At 43.6% G+C, this 18,464-nt stretch overlaps 1 protein-coding gene across 1 annotated transcript; it reads left to right on the top strand.

Moving 5' to 3' along the window:
• The first annotated feature begins 5,714 nt into the window (after positions 1-5,714).
• Positions 5,715-18,464, top strand: RBM45 (RNA binding motif protein 45). The gene is made up of 10 exons (XM_054278249.1): positions 5,715-6,077; positions 7,308-7,430; positions 7,555-7,681; positions 9,358-9,468; positions 9,809-9,988; positions 10,885-11,014; positions 12,216-12,312; positions 12,635-12,801; positions 14,151-14,347; positions 18,137-18,464. The coding sequence occupies exons 1-9, from the start codon at positions 5,799-5,801 to the stop codon at positions 14,341-14,343; spliced, it is 1,407 nt and encodes a 468-aa protein (XP_054134224.1). The 5' UTR covers positions 5,715-5,798; the 3' UTR covers positions 14,344-14,347; positions 18,137-18,464.

The raw sequence follows: 18,464 nt of genomic DNA, 5'->3' as shown, positions 1-18,464 counted from the left end.
GGTGCCGGCGGCGGGGGCGGCTCAGGCCGCGGGAGCTCCCGCGCTGGCCATGCCCCGCCGCCGCCACGTGCCGCTGCCGCCGCCCCGACGGCCGCCCCGGGGCACGGGGGATGCCGGCAGCCCGGCGAGGGGCCGCTTCTGCCCCTTGCCCGGGCTCCTCCTCCGCGGTGCGCCTTCTTCTCGCCTTCTGCTTTCCCCCGCGACCTCCTTTCCCTGCCCACCACTCTTTATTATTAGTAGCAGTAGTATTGGTATTTTTCTAGGTATTTTTTTGTGCTTCCCGGTTTTCAGCCTTTCGCCAGCTCTGACCTCGGTTCCCGGTTCTTGGCCGCTCCCCTGCTGAGTCGGGCAGGCGGTGCCGCCGCGCCTCCGGAGATGCTCCGGGAGCGCTCGGGCAAACCCCTTCTGCCAAGTGCTGTCAGTGCTGGCGGCGGCTCCTGCGTAAGCCAGCCGGCAGACCACTGAGAAGGAGGGAGGGGAGGACGCGTGAGCCGAGCGGGGGGGCAGGCGGGGAGGAGGGAGGGCTGGCGGGAGCGCCGGCAAACCCCGCTGCGGCTGGGGGGGCAGCACTGCCGCCCGCCTGGCAGCGGCCGCCTCGGCAGGGCGGGCGGGGCGCGCAGCGTGCCCCGGCGGGAGCGCCCCCGGCAGTGGGGAGCTGTGCTGGGGAGTTTCATTCAGCAACATCGGGGGAAAGGGAGGGGCCTTTTGTCTGTGATGCTCGTTCGGGGAGGGGACGAACCGTGCCGCGGCTCCCGCCCGCGGTCCGCGGGAGAGGCAGCGGGATGTAATAGAAGCGCTCCCGTTAAAGAGCTCTCATTTATACCATTGTCTGAGCTGCTTCAGTACTTCAGGTGACAAGCAGTAAAACGGAGCCCTTCCAAGAATCCTGAGTGAATTCCGTTTCTTGAATCACTGAGTTGATTTGCGGATAGCCTCTCCCGTGCGGAGCCCCGAGTGAGCCCGGTGCGCACGGCTCCCGCGGGCTGCGAGGGGCACAGCGGGCTCTGCCCGCCCGGAGCCGCCCAGGGCTCTGTGCCTGCCGCAAGCCGCTGCTCCCCGGGGCGGCTCGGCGGGAGCGGGCGCGCCCAGGCGCTCCTGGGTGACCGCTCGGGCATCACCGGCTGCCAGACGGAAACCGACCGTATCCACCGCCGGCAGACGGACAAGGGTTATTTTTATGCGCACGTGGAGCACTTTTCATTGCTAAATCAATGCCTACGCATAAGCGATTGAAAAAACAAGTCATGGATCTTAACACGTGAAAATGTTTTTCATGCGCTCACCAAAGACTGAATGAAGGCGGCTTCAGAAATTCATGAATGGGAGTTCGGGTGGCTGGGAAAACACACGGGCAAATCTTCAACCGAACGAGATTCCGACCTGCCGGGGACCCTGTCCCTGCAGCTGCCCCTTACGGCGCGGGGTGCGGGCAGTGCTTGCGAGGAGAGGGAGCACTTTCGGGACACGTGTCGATAGCGCAGGCTGCTGCGTGGGTGTCAGGGGGATGGAAGGGCTGCGTGTGTGTCCCGGAGAACGGCCGCGTCTCCCGCGGCAGCGGGGGTGACTCTCAGGGGCTCCGTGTAGATGCTTCGGCTTGAGCAGCTCGGAGGCAGCTTACGAAGGCACAGACAAAGGATTTCGGCTCCCCGTCTCGGTGCCCGCGCCCTTGAAGGCTGAGCAGCGGTTCCCTGGCCGCCGCGGGTCCCGGGCCGCTGTGGCGGCAGGGCGCCATGCTTGCCCCCCGCTCTCGGCGGGGTTTCACACAGCTCTCGGACTCTCCCCGCCGCGCAGGGATGCTGCCGCAGGAGGACGGGCTCTCTCTCTCTCTCTCCATTGAGAAACCCCGCCGCCGGCGGCACACACCGGCAATAGGGCAGCGGGGGCGGCGCGCAAGCGCGCCGGCAGCGGGGGCGGGGGGCGCAGTCCCGGCAGCAGCCCCGGTACCAGCCCCCGGTACCAGCCCCGGTAGCAGCCCCGGTAGCAGCCCCGGCGCTCGGGGGGCGGAGGGGGGAGCCGGGGGCCAGCCCCGCCCTGGGCCGTGCGCGGCGGCGGGGAAAGATCGGGGCACCGCGCCCCGCCCGACTTGCGGAGGGCGTCCGGCTGCAGAACCCGCGGCGAGTGGGCTGCGGGGCTCGGGGGCGGAAAGCGGGGAGGTCGGAAGACACACTCTAGGGATTCATCCCCGAGCTGCTCGCAGCTCCGAAGAAGCCGAGCTTTCCCTTGCAGGTAGCTCGGGCATGACGAGGCAGCGCATCTCGGGAGGGCAAGGCTCGGTGAGCTTTCCCGGCGCGCTCCGGAGCTGTGACGCACGGGGGTTTCGCGGGCGGCGCCGGGCGCAGCCCCTCGGGCTGGGGGAGCCGCCGCTGTCACAGCGCCGGGGCTGTCGATGACCTCGCTCCCGGAGTCCCCGAGCCCCCCAGGCTGCCCCGAGCCCCCCAGGCTGCTCTGAGCACTCGGATTGCATTTCCGGTTTTGCAGCGCTGGCACAAACCCTCCACTTGCGCAAAGAAATCGCGTGAGCTGCTGGAGGCCAGCCCGGCGCATACCCTCAGCTGTCAAGCGAGGACCTTGGGTGCGAAATAATTGTATGCATATAATTTTTACCATCTCATTGTGGTAAGGTTTGGTTTGAACACGCACACCAGTGTTTACCACAAAATGGCTACAATGTAGCGGTTCTGTATGTAAACACTTAAAGCAACTTAGTGTTTCTGTAAGCCTAGGTATAAACAAGGTCCTTCAAAGTCTTGCATCTTCAGTTTAGCATCTTTAGTTTCTTTTGCTGGGATTCTATGCATAGGATTTGACTGCATGAGGAATCTGCATATTGACAATCTCTCAAATAGCAGTGAAAGTAAAGCTGCAGTTGTCTCCATTGCATGGAATACATAGTGAAAAATTTACTGTAACAGTTAACAGTAAAAAACTGTGGAACCTGAAATTCGTGTAGAGATAAAATATGACAAAGATGACCACACAGGTTTGACTGTTCTGTAACTTGCATAGGCTTTGGACATGCTGTAAAAACCTGGATAAAACCTTCAGAAGCCTGGCCTGGTGTGCATTGATGGATGTTAGTAGAAAGCTGGGGTCTCTGTTTTGTCTGCAGGGCAAGTTAAAGAAGCACATTATACACTGGGCTGCAGCCTCGTGTTGGATTGAGGTAGATTAGTTTCAGCCTTTTTTGGGAGGGCAAAAATAGGAAAATGGAATTTGTCAATGCCATGGGATTGTGCAGCTATTGTCATTTTATAGGTATGCTGCAGTGAGGTACAAGCATCTTACATCTGATGCATCTGAAGTATGATGCACTTTTTGTCAGCAGGGATGCACAATGCCAGCTCAGAGAGCACTGCAGGCTTTAGCCAACTGCATCTGGTTTCCTTGGGTACAACACAGAGAAATGCTCTAAGATGCTCTAAAAGAATCACATGGAGAAATGTCAATGCATTTCTCAGGTGCAGTGTGTTTCTCTGTGGAAGGCAGTGGAATAGCACTCCTCAAAATGCAATTGGGAAAACCACTTGAGAAAATTTTGTCATTTGGAGAGACACCTTATTACTCTAAATAGTCTGAAAGGGGGAAGCAATCCAGTAGAATCCAGGAGGATGGGAGCACAAATGATGTATAGTATAAAATGTACAAGGTATACTTTGTGTCACTTTAACAAGTAAAACATAAATCCTTTTTGCATCATGGAGAGTTGCAGTTCTTTATATAATTTCGTATACAACTACTTACTGCTTCTAAACTATGTGAATATCTTTGCAATTCCAATTCCAGAACATCCAAATTTAATTTCATACTTTGTTTTAAAAAATGAGCATGAGATTGACATAGAGTTCCACAAGGCTGTGCTCCATTGAAGGGTGTTGGAAAAAGGGCTGTCAATAGCCAGTTCCTGGAATCTCTTGACAGAAATTGAAAAACCATTATGGTTTCTTTCCAAACCTGCTAAAACCTGTCTTTTTCAACAAAAGCCTGCTCTTGTACTGAAGACTACTGCAATGACATGTTCACATTTCTCTTCTGTCCTCCCAAGCTGACTCTTCCCATTGTCTAAAGCGAATTTAGATATCCGTTTGTTTGCTTTCTTTTCAAAACTTGTTCTAACATCTGTATGATTTGTTCACTACAATTTTACTGGGAAAAAATAGTTACTATGTGTTGATGATGTATTGAAGGAAATTCTAGTATAAAATGAATGTCACAAAACGTTTCCTAGGAATCAAAAGGGAAAAAAAGTAACACAATTCTAAAGCACTTTAGTAACCAGAAAAAAAAAAACCAAAACCAACAGGACACAGGACTGTGTATGAAATTAATAGCTTGATTCAATGAATATAATTTATATCCAAGTAATATAAACAAAAACAATGAAACTCACACAGAATACTTTCCCTTTTAGATGTTTCACTGTTTTTCAAGACTTTCTCTGTGAAAAGCACAAGAAAGATCAACAGTCATAGCGTATTAGTAGGGGACGGTATTTAGTCAAGCAACAACTGCAGCACTGCACGATGCCAGTAGGGGGTAGTGACCAGCAAACAAAATCTAAAAGCTCTCCAGAGTCAGGAATTAAAATCTGCCCTACACTCCAGTGTTCTGGGAAAGATAGAAACCTTCTGACCTAGTGTACTGAGTATTGGAAATCGTATCAATATTTTAAATACAGGGAATGAGGATTTTTGTTACTGTGGAACTGTAGTTCAAGTTCATCAGCAGTCCTGGAAAGTCGAGAGTTGTGATAGTAAATCCTTGTAAGGCTATCATACCTCTAAAGAAAAAGTTTTTTTAATTTATGTCCCCGCCAACACTGCACCTTACTTATGTCACTTCTTAATTTTATGTTTGTTTTTGTTTGGATCTGAGTAAGAAAATCCTGCAGCTTATCCTGTTGTACAGCCAAATAAACCCCAAAGATTTGGTCCTGTCTTGTGCTTTCCATATTTGCCAACAGTGTGGCACTGATAATATTCCTGAATAGAGAGCATGTTATTTTTTTCAACACAGATCTATGGAAAAAGTAGATCTATGGAAAAAGTACCAAATGTTATCACGTCCTTCTACTTGACAACTGTATCTGCTTATGTGACAGGGTGGGGGATTTCTGAATATTTAATTTGCTTGTGAAAAACAGCAGGCAGAACGCGCGCCGCCCGCCCTCCGTCCGACCTTGCAGGCACCGAAGAGCCACGCGGTGTGCGCGGTGCGGTGTGTGCGCAGTGTGTGCGCGGTGCGGTGTGTGCGCGGTGCGGTGCGGAGTGCGCGGTGCGGTGCGGAGTGCGCGGTGCGGTGTGTGCGCGGTGCGGTGTGTGCGGGGCAGTGCGGTGTGTGCGCGGTGCGGTGTGTGCGCGGTGCGGTGCGGAGTGCGCGGTGTGGTGTGTGCGCGGTGCGTGCGCGGTGCGGTGTGTGCACGCGGGGCAGTGCGGTGTGCGCGGAGCAGTGCGGTGCGCGCGGTGCGGTGTGTGCGCGGTGCGGTGTGCGCGGGGCAGTGCGGTGTGTGCGCGGTGCGGTGTGTGCGCGGTGCGGTGTGCGCGGGGCAGTGCGGTGTGTGCGCGGTGCGGTGTGTGCGCGGTGCGGTGAGGGACGGTGCGGTGCGGTGAGGGAGGGCGCGGTACGGTGTGCGCGGTGCGGTGACGGACGCTGCAGTGAGGGACGGTGCAGGGCGGTGCGGCGGAAGCGGCGGCGGAAGGGACGGCGGAAGGGGCGGGGGCGCTGTATCGGCGGCGGAAAAGGCGCTGCTGCCCTTCCCTGCCGTAGCCCTGGAGAAGCCCGCGGTGCCCGGTGGCCCTGCCATGGAGGAGAGCAGCGGCATCCGCCTGTCGGCCGAGTGCCTGGACGAGCCGCCCAACAGCCGCGTCTTCGTGGTGCTGGGCAAGGACACGGGCGAGGCGCTGATCCGGGAGCGCTTCTCGCCCTTCGGGGACATCCAGAACATCTGGCTCCTGCGGGACAGGCGCACCAACGAGTCCCGCGGCATCGCCTTCATCAAGTTCGCCCGCAGCTCGCAGGCCTGCCGGGCCATGGAGGAGATGCACGGCCGCAGCCTGCTCCCCGACAGCAAGCCCATCAAGGTGCGGCCGGGGGCGGGCCGGGGGCTCGCAGGCCGGGCCGGGCCGGGCCGGGCCGGGCCGGGCCGAGCGGGGGCAGCGGGAGCCGCGGGCGGGGAGCAGGCCCGGGGAGCCGCCGCCTGGCCGGCCTTGCATGGCCGCGCTGCCCGGGCGGGCCCGGCCCCTCCCGGGCACGGCCGGCCGCGGCTCCCGTGAGGCCGGGCCGCCCCCCGAGTCCCACGGGCGGCCTGCGCTGGAGCGGGCCTGCGGAAAATGCCGCGCCCGGAAGTGAGGGCGTGTTCGCGACAAAGATACTTTCGTATGTTTTAAATGTTGGAAGCAGAATAGTTGGGAATAAATAGAGCTGGTTTTGCCAGTATGTTTTATATTGGCTTTGTAGCTTGTGAACCCTTTTCAAAACTTTTTTTTTTTTTTTTAAATCTATGGAACTGTTCAGCTTCCTGATTTGCTTTCTTGTTCACCAAGTACTAAGAAAGTATGATTGAGTTTGTATTGAGTCAGTGAAACCTTTTCTGATGAGCTTGCTATCAGAAGTCAAAAGATCTGAGTTTCACGCCCTTGCATGGCCACTAGAAAAATAAATTAAGAGCTTTGTGAAATCAGTCGCTACTTTCACATAGCAGGCTTGCTTTGAAAGTCTTTCTTACTTGGTTGTTTTGGTTTTGGGGTTTTTTTTGTTTGTTTGTTTGTGATTTACTTGGGCTTTTTTTCTTTGTTGTCTTCCAGTGTGCACTTCTGAGATGAAATTTATTTCAATAACTAAAAAAGATTTTAAGAGTAACAGATATGAGAAGCTGTGATCCTCCTGTGATAGAGCAGTAGACCTGCCAACTTAGCTTCACACTGAGTTGCAGTAGTCTGGTTTTATTAAGCTGCTAGGCTTTCTTGTGTCCTTGCTTGCTTATTTGTTTGTACTACTGCTGTACTAGGTGTGTTACAATAATGCATTCTTTGCTACCTGGCATGTCACCGGTGATGTTGACATGCTGCTGAATCAGCAGTGGTATTTCTCACCAGTCCTCATTATCCCCAGTAAGGAACTTCTCTGGCCCCTGTTCTGTTTGGGATTTATTATATTTGTAGGTCTTTTGTCACAGGTGTTCTTTTCTCTCCATGCAAAGGCAGCTTATGTGAATAATAAATACAAAGACAGTTAAACTATTTCACTTGCTTGTTGATATGTGTCTTAGATCCTTTTGCCAGTAATTGCTAACTATGTAATTATTTTGTTAGGTGTTTATTGCACAGTCAAGAGCTTCTGGAAGCCACCGAGATCTTGAAGATGAGGAGCTCACACGAATCTTTGTTATGATACCAAAAACCTACACGGAGGAGGATCTGCGGGAGAAGTTCAAGGTTCTGATTCACTGTTTGTTGTTATTTTAAAATGCCTTTTTCTAAAATTATTAGAAGGGCATGCCACATGGAACTTTTAATGGTTTTCAAATTGGAAATTAATATGTTTTTTTCATTGTTCTAGATGTATGGAGACATTGAATATTGCAGCATTATCAAAAACAAGACTACTGGAGAAAGTAAAGGTTTGGGCTATGTCAGGTACCTGAAACCATCGCAAGCTGCCCTAGCAATTGAGGAGTGTGATCGAAGTAAGAATCCAAGTGAATTCTTTAAGGGTTTTTTCCAATAAGTGTGCATCATCATAATACACCTATAATTTTTAGTTTTGTTTGCAGCTAAATTATTCATGATGCAGAAACATGTTGAGACAAAGTTCTATTGCAAATAAATAATAGCATTGTTAACATTCTTTGAGAACAATCACCTGATTATGATTTTTCAGGACCAAACTGCAAGTAGGATCGGTGAGAAGAGTTTGGAAATGGACACAGTTTTTTTTTATGCATTATTATTGATCTGTAGTGTAGGCTTCATACACAGGAAAATATTTTAATTTGTCCTTGCAAATAGGCAGTTTTAATAAAATGTATTTGATATAAAATTGATTATTATATAAAATACATTTCATGATACATAGGGACTGTCATCACATTTATTTAAGGACAAATTCATGCTAACTGAAACAGGGGGAATGGTGCTTGTTTTTGTTTAGTGTCATGATTTATCTGTTACAGAGTGAAAGACTTTGTATGCTTTATTTATTACCAGCCACCTGGTGAGGCACTGGAACAGGCTGCCCTGAGAAGTTGTGGATGTCCTATCCCTGGAAATGTTCCAGGCCAGTTGGATAGGGCTCTGAGCAACCTGGTGTAGTGGAAGGTGTCCCTGCCCAAGGCAGGGGGCTGGAATTTGATGATATGGAAGTTTCCTTCCAACCCAAACCATTCTGTGATTCTATAGTTTGTCACTTATGCTCTAGTACCAAAAGTTTATGAATTTGAGTGAGGTTTGTGGAAAGATGTCAGGGGCTGGAAGCACAAGACTTTGGAGGAGAGCCAGAGGAAATTGGGTTTGCTCATCCAGGAGAGGAAAGGTTTTCCTAAAAGCCTAACAGCTGTCTTCCAGTCCTACATCCTGTTCAGTGTTGCTTAATCACAAATATTAAACAACTTGGGGTGTGGTTATTTGTTGTTCTGATGTTTTTTATGGCTTTCTTTGGTTCTTTTTTCCTTAGTAATGTGTGCGGTGGTTCTGCATTGTATCTATCGTAAATGGTTTTACAGAAATTATATTTGTGTATAGGAATATGAACCACAGATTACTTCACAATCAAATTGTATTTCCTTTTTGCTGTGAGTTGAAATTAGTTGGATAGCTTGAGTGTAATACCTCTTTCTTTCATAGAAACAAAACGTAGATCAGTGTAAAACATCCATAAACTACTGTTTTAGCACAGAAGTTCAGGTGATGGCTTCTGGAGCATCTCAGAATCCTGCTAAGTATCACAGAATGGTTGAAGTTGGAAGGGAACTCTGGAGGTTATCTTGCTCAACCACTTGGCTCAGGCAGGGTCACCTGGGTACTGGTGGCCCAGAATCATGTCCAGGTGACCTTTGAATATCCCCAGGCATGGAGACTCCATCGCTTTTCTGGGCGGCCTGTGCCAGTGCTCAGTCACTCTCATGGCAGTTAGCTTCTGTCATGCTTAACTTAAGAGTAGGAGTAATTCAATTTAAAAGCTGTTAACTTTCATAAAATTATTTGGGCAGACTTCAAGAGTTATAATTTAGTTATTCCTCTAAAGCCAGCACTTACTGGGTTATCTGACTAATATGTTTCTAAATATGGAACTTGAAGAATGTGGGCCTGGTCAGATAACTGAGATGTGCTGAGGTGTTGTTATCTGTGTGGTTGTTTCTTTCAGGCTACAGGGCCATTTTGGCTGAACCGAAAAATAAGTCATCTGAGTCTTTTGAACATGATTATTACAGTAATGTCATGAGACCAGAACTAAGAGGAAATACGCTTCCATTTTGTAAGTCACAGCTTTTTACACTAAAAATGATTTGTAGTCTCCAGTATGGTTACTAAGTAGTAATGTGGTTTGGAGGAAGGGAAGCTCATGGAGGCTTAGGTCAACACTTCAATAATAGATTGGATGTTGAAGTTAGAAACTGGCCAGGAATTTCATCTCTCTACTTTTATGGCTTGCTTTGCTCTGGTTGCTCAGTTATTTTGTGACCGGCACTGGTGAAATCAACACGTGACCTTCAGCATATAGTTGACTTGGATTACTTTTAAAAGTCTGATGTAACATAGGTATGAAATGTAGGCATGCAAGTATGATGACTCAGATTATTTTGTTGATTCTTGAGGTATGCAGCCAGAATATTGTAGCTTTGAAAAAGCTGAGACCCGAATTCAAGAGCCAGTCTCAAAGCGCCTGTCGGTGGTGTCTCGGCTCCCCTTTATTCAAGAGCAGCTGTTCGCCCTCTTCGATTTAGTTCCAGGTCTGGAATATTGTGATGTGCAGAGAGACCCTCATACCAATAGTGGTAAGTAAAAGTACAAAAGGTTTTCATCTTTTTTTTTCTCTGAAGGGAATCCCTCGTAATTATGCTTAGTTAATTTCGACTGCAAAATACAGTACATTTGTTGGAAACAAGCGGTTGTTGCTCATATCACTGCATACACCCAAAAATTCAGTTTTGTTTGAACCCCTGTTTACACATAGCCCTTAAGGGCTTATACCTTTACCTTCAGATAATAAAAACTCAAGAAGGATGGAATCAAAGTCATGCTAAGTGAGTTTTGGCCAAATTAATAGTTTGAGGCAGAATAAATGAAGAAGTTTCAGAAATTACTAGACATTAAAATAAAATGTTCTCTAAACAGATCTTCAGGATTTTTTATTCTGAAATATGTGTGTGTGTAGAAGTTGACATGGGTAAATGGGGATTAAATCATTCTAAAATGGATCATGTTTTCTACTGAAAGGTTGTTTGGTTTCAGTCTTGTTTTACTGCTGCTGAGACAAATATGGAAGTGATCTCTTCTCCAAGATATTTGAAATGTAAATGATTCAGAAAGTTATATTTTAACTTTACAGTTCTTGAAATTCACTGTTGATGGGATAATTGCATTTTTAAATAAAATTATGTATCCTTTTGTTACTAGTTCTGGAGTAGTGAGGAAGATGTGTTTTCACTTGCATGGTTTTACTGTCAGCTTTCAAGCTAGCATAAATACAGCTCATCTGTCACTAGTAAATTTCACTGAAGCTTCCTTCACAAATAAAAGTGATGAAGTAATAATGATGTGTGCTAAAAAGACTTAAGAATTTTGTGTCATCCATGACTGATGTGCAGTTTAAATGCATTGCTCATGTGAGTGTGGTTTGTTCTGAGGAGTTCCCTGTTTCCTGCTGACGCTGTGTGCACGGTGCTTGCAGGGTACGCTGTGATTCAGTACAGCACTGCTGCCTCAGCTATATATGCCAAGTACAAACTGCACGGCTTTGAGTATCCTCCTGGAAATCGACTAACTGTCATTTTCCTAGAAGATGGGAATGACAGCTCAGAGTAAGTACAACTTACAAAGCTGGAAGTTACATTCTGGAGAGCAAAACATAAAATAAACACATTTGTAACATAAGATGTAACATCAGTTATCACTGTGGGCTTGTGCCAAGCTTGCCAGTAGTATTTTCTGAAACTGTTCGGTTTTGGGTTTTCTTCTTGAATGGTTTAGAACAAGTCTTTTGAAACTTAGTAGTCTTGGTAGATTAAGAAAATATTAAAATACTATCTTAAGATACTATCTAAAATTTTAGGATTTGGCAAGAATCTGTCAATATATCTGTAACATGTAACAAGGCTGGAATGTATTTTTGATGAGGTTTATGAATTCAAACTAGATTTATGTACTTCATCTCTTGGTTGTGTTTACAGTAGTGCAAGTAGTAGTTTTGTGAAGCACATATGTAGAGTAAAACTTCTGGGTGCTGAGGATCTGATATCGGCACGGTATGGGGAATTCTCAGCTGTTTGACCATCTCTGACTTCTTCCTGTGTTTTAAATGCCCAGTACAAGGTGGAGCAGCTTAAGTAATCTCCTGCAGTGAGTGCTTTGCCTTAGTTTCATCCTAAAGGAGTCTAGTTCACGTCAAACCTGTTCTGGGAGATTAAGACAGTAAGGAGGGGCAGTGGAGTGATTCACTTCAGAAGTGCGTGGCTGATCTGACATTGCAATCTTCATTCTTCAATAATTCCTACATGGTCTTGCAACACAGGCTGTGTATCTGTGCAAAAAGAGCAATTGCTTTTTCTTACTCTGAAACAGAACAAAGAAAAATCTCTGGAAAATGAGAGCTGGAAGTAAACTTTCTATGGTAATATTTTGATCTCTGAACCGAATCTCTGTGTTCTTTATGAAAACACATGGAAATTTTTTTGTCTGTTTTACTTTTTAGGCCTGCCTCACAAAATGTAGTGGGCCCTTGCAGAGATAATTTAATATTTTTTTTTCCCCCTAGAGTGTTAAAAACCCCAAAGAGTAGTTCTGTGTATCTCTAAGTGGTAATGAATGAATGTTTTCAGTGAGTTGCAGCTAGTGTGCAGACTTTCAGATCTCTCCGTAGGCTGTCATGAAAGCCTGTTGTGATTTTCGTTATTACAGATTTCTAGAGATACTCTGATGTGTATTAAAACTTGCTTTTTCTTGCTAAATGTAAGATGACTTAGCTCTTTGTTGAAAGCAGTGTGTTGTCACTTGTGCTTGCAGCCTGATCAGGAAGATGGCGACGCAGCTGGTGACAGCGCAGGTGTCGTCGGCGCTGCGCGGCAGCAGCGCCATGGTTCAGCAGTACAGGACGCCTCCTGTAAGTTCCGATCACGGACGCCGTTGGTGTGCTTCTGAGTTGTTGTAAGGAGCCTCACGTATGCCAATAAAGAGCACTGCTCACCTGCTTCTGCCAACTGTTCTATGTGCTGCATCTTTATTCTCTAAAAGCGTGTCTGACCTTGCTTGAATTTGTTGTCCAGTTTAATGAAATAACTAAAGTAAATAAAGTAATGAAGATTAGAACTCACAGAGCCTATTTATGTCCTGTAATGGAACAAAAATGGTAAGAAAGGTAAAATTACTTCCTCTGCCCCCCACCACCAGTTAACTTACGCTTGCATTTTTTTCCCTTGTTTCAGCAAGCATTTGGAGGAGCTTCTGCCCCACAGTTGCTGCAGCCCCAAACAGATGCCATACTTCCACCACCCAAAAAAAAAGTTCCACCTGACACTTCGGTGAAGGAAAGGCTTTTCATACTTTTTCATCCCCATCCTTTACCAGTAAATGTACTGGAGGATGTGTTCTGGTAAGACTCCATCTACAAATAAGTGTTCCCTAACAAAAAGGAAACAAACTGTAAAATATTGAAAGTAAATATTGAAAATAAAAAAGAGGGCCTGAAAACTCTTTCCAGAAAAGGCAGTGCACAGTGACCATGAAGTCCTAAGTGAACAGTAGGTAACAGTTACTTTTTGAAAGATGTGTGTAATGGGATTCACGTTGAAGCACATCTGCAGTATCGTCAGTATAGCAACTTTATTATCAATTTACTTAATCTGAAGTAAAATGTCTAGTCTTCTAATGTAGATTTTTAACCAAAAAATGTAGTACTTCCAGTTGCTATTTCCTTATTAATTTTACATTTTCTTTTACTTATTTTTTTTAGGCATTTAACTATTTTGATAAATTTCCACAGTAACCTAAGGGGACCAAGTGGCTTGCATCCTTCTAACACTATTTCAACTGTTCTTTGTATCTCCCTATATGGAGCAAAGACTTGAGATAATTTCTGCCATCTTTAAAAAAATGTGTAATTAGCAGTTCTTCACTATTTTATATTATTAATTTGTAATATACTCTTGAAAAAAGAGACATTTCCCTTTTCTAATAGCTTGAATTTGCAATAAATCTTTGGAAAGCCAGAATATTTTAAAAGCATCAGGAGAGGAAAGCCGTTTGTGTGGAAGTCAAAATTGTACTAGTATGATATAGTGGATTTTCTTAATCAGATACTGGTGGAGGAAAAGGCTATGGACCTGAGACTTTACAGTTCAGCATAACTTCTGTAAGAAGCAAGCAGACAATTTTTAAAAAATACTTATGGATCTGTCTAAGAATCATCTGAGTATTCTATTTTCCTAAAAAAAAGAAAAAAATAATACTGTTATTTTTCCCTGAAGCTGCAATGCTTGCTTTCTGAGTCATTTCAGTGACACCTTTTCAAAGATAAAACTACATCTGAGCAAGTTCATTTAAGTGAGGTGCAGATTTAGCTTGTAAATTATCTGCCAGCTTGGGTGTGTATGTCTTACTTTTGGTCGGTTTGGGGCTTTTTCTTGTTTTGTTTTTGTGGGGTGTTTTGAGTGCCATTTAGTGTTTGGGGACTGTAGTATTGATCAGCTTTACATATTCTTGTAAATAAGAGAGAGATCATTGATATTTGTGGCTCTGTTGTAGTATTTCATAGAAAACATCTGAACCTTTTAGTGTTCATTTGTACTTCTGCCCCTAATTCAAGGGAGGGGAATATGCAAATTGGGAGCATAGAAATAAAAATCCTGGTTTTGCAGTTAACAAATTACATGTGCTTTAGACTGGAAATTTTTTTGCAGGAAAATCTGTAAATGACCTGTTCTTTTTTTTCTCCTCCCCCAGTCGTTTTGGACAATTGATAAGTGTTTATCTTGTGGCTGGAAAAAATGTGGCCTATGCAAAATTTGCAGACAGAGCAAGTGCCAGCGAGGCCATAACTGCATTGCATGGCAAGATTGTGAATGGTGTGAGGCTGAAGGTGAGGCTGGCAGACTCACCCTCCGAGGAGCCCAACAAGCGCCAGAGAACTTACTGAGCAGGTGAGTGCCCCCACCAGCTGGGCTCTTCCCTGCCCAGGCTGGAGTCTGCTACCTCACTCAGGGACAGGCTAAGAGTTTGGAGGCAGATACAAACATAGAATGAGAATCTCTATTCTTAGCTAGCAAACTGAAATAGAATTTTTGATATATCTGTGTGTGCATACACACACGTGTATGTATATACATACATATCACTTTAGTTTTATATATATATAATATATATAAATTTAGTTATATGTAATATATATACTTTATAATATACTTTAGTTATATATAATATATATATATATTCCATATATATAATTTTTGATATATCTGTGTGTGTATACACACACACACATGCATATATATATCTATATATATGGGTGTATGTGTGCTTTTTTATATATACGCACGTGCACTTTATTTTATAAAAATCAATTTTTATAATTCTTGAAAAACAAAATGAACCAGTTGATTAAAATCAATCTGGATGTTCATAGAAATATCACTTTTGTACTTGGGAGAATCAGTTGACATTGAAAAGAGATGCAAAAAATAAACAGTGAAACAGACATAAGCTTGTGTGTGTCTTTTTTTTCATTACTATCATATGCCCTCAGTGGCATTGGTTAAAGATGAAAGGTTGAGTCCTTGAAGGGCAGAGGAGTGACAGGGTAAATAAAAAAAGGTTGGGGGGGACAGGTAAGATTGTCAGGTGAAACCAAAGGCTTGGGATATTTGGGTCGCAGAAATCAGGTGTGATTGAAATATGTGATTGCAGAGAAAACAAAGCAGAGCCTGTGGTGAAGGAATTGAGATAGGTGAGAACTTAATTATTTTATGCTTATGGCCTGTGAAATCTAGCTAAACTCCTGGAGATGTTTTATATCTTACTGCCTTCGGGAACCAAAATTCTATTGTTCTTTTAAAACATTGCTTTGCTTCAAATTATATTTACTTTCATCACATTTTTGAATTATTTTTTTCAGCATTAGGACTATTGCCAAAAGTGAATATAGTTGGGGGAGAAAAGCCTAAGTGGGGGAGAAAAGCCTAAGCCTTTTTTTCTACAAAATAACTCTCAAATATTACTATAGCTTCCAGATATTTGCAGTACCATACTGTCTTCCTAGGGGATATAAAGTGTTGATTTAACTAATTCAGAAAATATCACACTACTGTCTTTGCATCAGTATTTTCCCTCTAAACTTCACTCTTTGTACCTTTCTTTGTATAGATATTCTTTGTGACCCCAGAGTTGCAAAGACCAAAAAAAGCTTTTGCCCAAAGTGTTCTTTTTCTCCTTTTCTTCTAAGGACCTCCCAGTTGCTTTTTTGATAAGCAGCAGATACTAAACATGGCTTTAGTTTTTGTACACAACTTTTGTTTTAATAAGTTGGATTTCTGGGCATTCTTTTTCTGCATGGAATTATAGCTAAAACTTAATTGAAGCTTTTTTTTAATCAGCAGCTCTGATGAATGCAATTTTAAGTAACTTGTACCCATACTCTTATCTTTGTACAACATTTTGTTTGTTTTTAATGTGGCTTTTGCTTTTAGCAATAAAAGCCCGGCCTCTGTGTCCCTGCAGGAATAACTATGAGTGAAGGGTAATATAATATAAGGTCTTTTTACTAGAGAAGTGTAAATACAACATGCATCCGAAATTAGAACAATTATTTATCCCCATTTTTTCTGTACATCAGGCTCCTGATTCCAAATTTCTTAGCAGGTTGTCTTGGCATCTACCTCTTTTCAGGATAGACAGACAGAATTACTTATTTGTCCTTTAGTTGGCTTCTAAAATTCAGATGAAGGGGTACCTAAAAGGAAAGATTGCCTTTCAAAAGGGCTTGCCCATAAAAGTGATTTTCCCACTGCCTGACTTTGCACTGGACTGACTGACAAGCTTGCAGTAATTTAGGGGCTTATATTTTGCTTTTGATTAAAGTGTTAAATTGTGCATGTGAAAAAGAGATGCAATTCTCCCTACCTCTGAAATAGTTGTGGTTTTTTTTCAAAGATGTGAGAATACTAACATTTTTCATTTTCAATTTTAGCTGTAGGAAATAACCTTCCTAGCTAAAACTTCTGTGAGTTTTCACTTAAGGAAGTCATTGCCTCTTAACAAAAAAATCCTTTCTAAAGTCCTGTTGTGCTGCTTGCCTTTTGTCTCTAACAAGGTGATTGAATTTCTGAAATAGTCTTTTCTATACAAGGTTTTCTGATGAAAATTCATAAGACCTGTGAATTCTAGAATCTTTATGAAAATAAATGTAATACAATGTAATAATTAAGTACAATATTAATTTTTTAACACATTTGAAGTTTTGCCCGAACACCTTCTTATGCAAACAGCCTTTTTTAAAATACAACTTACAAAATTGTTTCTTAAAAAAGGTTTTATGGTAACAGTATGCTACTCATAATGCTTTTGCAATGCAAACTTCTGACTATAAGAACTTTCTGTTACCTTGCAACAAACTTAGTTTATCAGACAAATTTGAATACACATCTATTAATATTCTGAACTAATCCACTAATGAATTTTTCTGGTTCGGGTTCTTCTACCAGTCAATGAAAACTAATTTGTTTATGTGAATAGTTAAAAGTAGCAGAGAAAAGATGAAAATACAGACTAGTAGGGTTCTCTTCACCACTTTAAGTTCTAATGCAAGCTTTTTGGGGTGTGAGGTTATTCCCTTTTCTGCTAAGCAAATATTTATGGATGAAATAATCACTTCAAATTATCTTGCTTTACATCAGTGTAGGCTTAAGAAGATAACTGCAGTGATTACTTCTAGTCAGTTGCTAAAAGCAGACCTTTCTTAGAAATGTTGCTGTTGAGCAGCTTGTGCTCTCAGCTCAGGGCTTTGTGTCACTTGAATATTTTGTGAAAAGCTCACTGCAGTGTCTGATCCTGGTTACACACACAGTGTCATTCAAAAATAGAAGAGGAAGGGAAGAATTTGCTGTCAGAAGAATGCATTGCGGCATTCCAATTAATCTCTCCATTGCTACCTAGTAGTTCTATTTAAATACCACCCCCACCCTTGAAAATCCTCTCCCCCCCAAACTACTAAGCAAGAGACCCACAAGCAAACAAAACTAAAACCCCAAACCCACCCAAAATGTCTGTCATAAGATTTTAAAACAGTCCTTAGCAAGCAGAATTTCTAACCAGCTTGTGTTAGAAATGCCAGGCATAGATATGTGGAGCAAAGTTCTGTGGCTTTTGATACTCATTGCTGATTGACTTCCACCCACAGAAAATGGATTCATTGCATTTTTCCCCTGCTGAAAAAACCTGGGTGTTTTTAATAATTATTTAGTTACTGATTAAGTTGAATTTTTTTTTCTGTCATAAAATACTTGGTTATTTTTGTCTTTCTTTATTCTTGTCTGGAAGAAGTACTGCATCACTGATTTCATTTGCATTCAATTTTTTTACTTAAACCTTTATTGAAATCCTGATATTAGTATGAATGTATTTTAATGATTTACTGCTCTACAAAAATGTTTTTAAAAGGTAATTGTATCATAGTTGTGGTGTACATTGAAAAAAATAGCTATGTTTTGTATCAATAGTATACTGCAAAAAAAACAGTGGCTTTTACACACAGCTGAAAGAGGCACTTCTTTAAAAGTTAAAGAAGCATGCTTAAAACTTTAGTATTATTCTTCTAAAGATAGTGAAAGCCTTATTTATATGCTGTTGTAATGATTATATTTTATAATATGTACTTTGAAATAAAAATAGGTATGTTGCTTTTTGATACTATTTTTGTGCTTGTGTTTTTTCTACAGAAACTAAGTAATGACATGACCCTCAGCTAGCTGACTGACTGACTGAAAACGTGACTAGACATGGTTCCTGTGGACAGTGACAGCTTTTTTCAGTGACAACTTTTTATTTGTTATTGTTACTTAGTTGATCTCTCTATGATCCTTTCTCTTTCTGAATATGCAGACATGCAGTTTTGAAAATTCTGTAGGCATTAAAAACTGTAAACTGGTGGTTGTTCTTGTAATAGTATATAACCTTGTATTACAGAAATAGCTCTTGTTTTTACCTGAATCCTTCCTATAAGATGGAAAGTACAATGATGGAGGAAATAAAGGAGCCAGCATTTTC

Source organism: Melozone crissalis, unplaced genomic scaffold (assembly GCF_028551555.1).
Source record: "Melozone crissalis strain CALT ecotype California unplaced genomic scaffold, PUWL_Pcris_2 ptg000023l_1, whole genome shotgun sequence".
Taxonomy (NCBI): Eukaryota; Metazoa; Chordata; class Aves; order Passeriformes; family Passerellidae; genus Melozone; species Melozone crissalis.
The sequence above is the reverse complement of the archived record's forward strand: the minus strand, read 5'-3'. Positions and strand labels throughout refer to the sequence as shown.

Coding starts and splice junctions, on each gene's coding strand:
- RBM45 (XM_054278249.1), top strand. CDS start 5,799: ATGGAGGAGAGCAGCGGCATCCGCCTGTCGGCCGAGTGCCTGGACGAG. Junction 9,989..10,884: donor AGACCCTCATACCAATAGTG/GTAAGTAAAAGT, acceptor CGGTGCTTGCAG/GGTACGCTGTGATTCAGTAC. Junction 12,313..12,634: donor AGCAGTACAGGACGCCTCCT/GTAAGTTCCGAT, acceptor CCCTTGTTTCAG/CAAGCATTTGGAGGAGCTTC.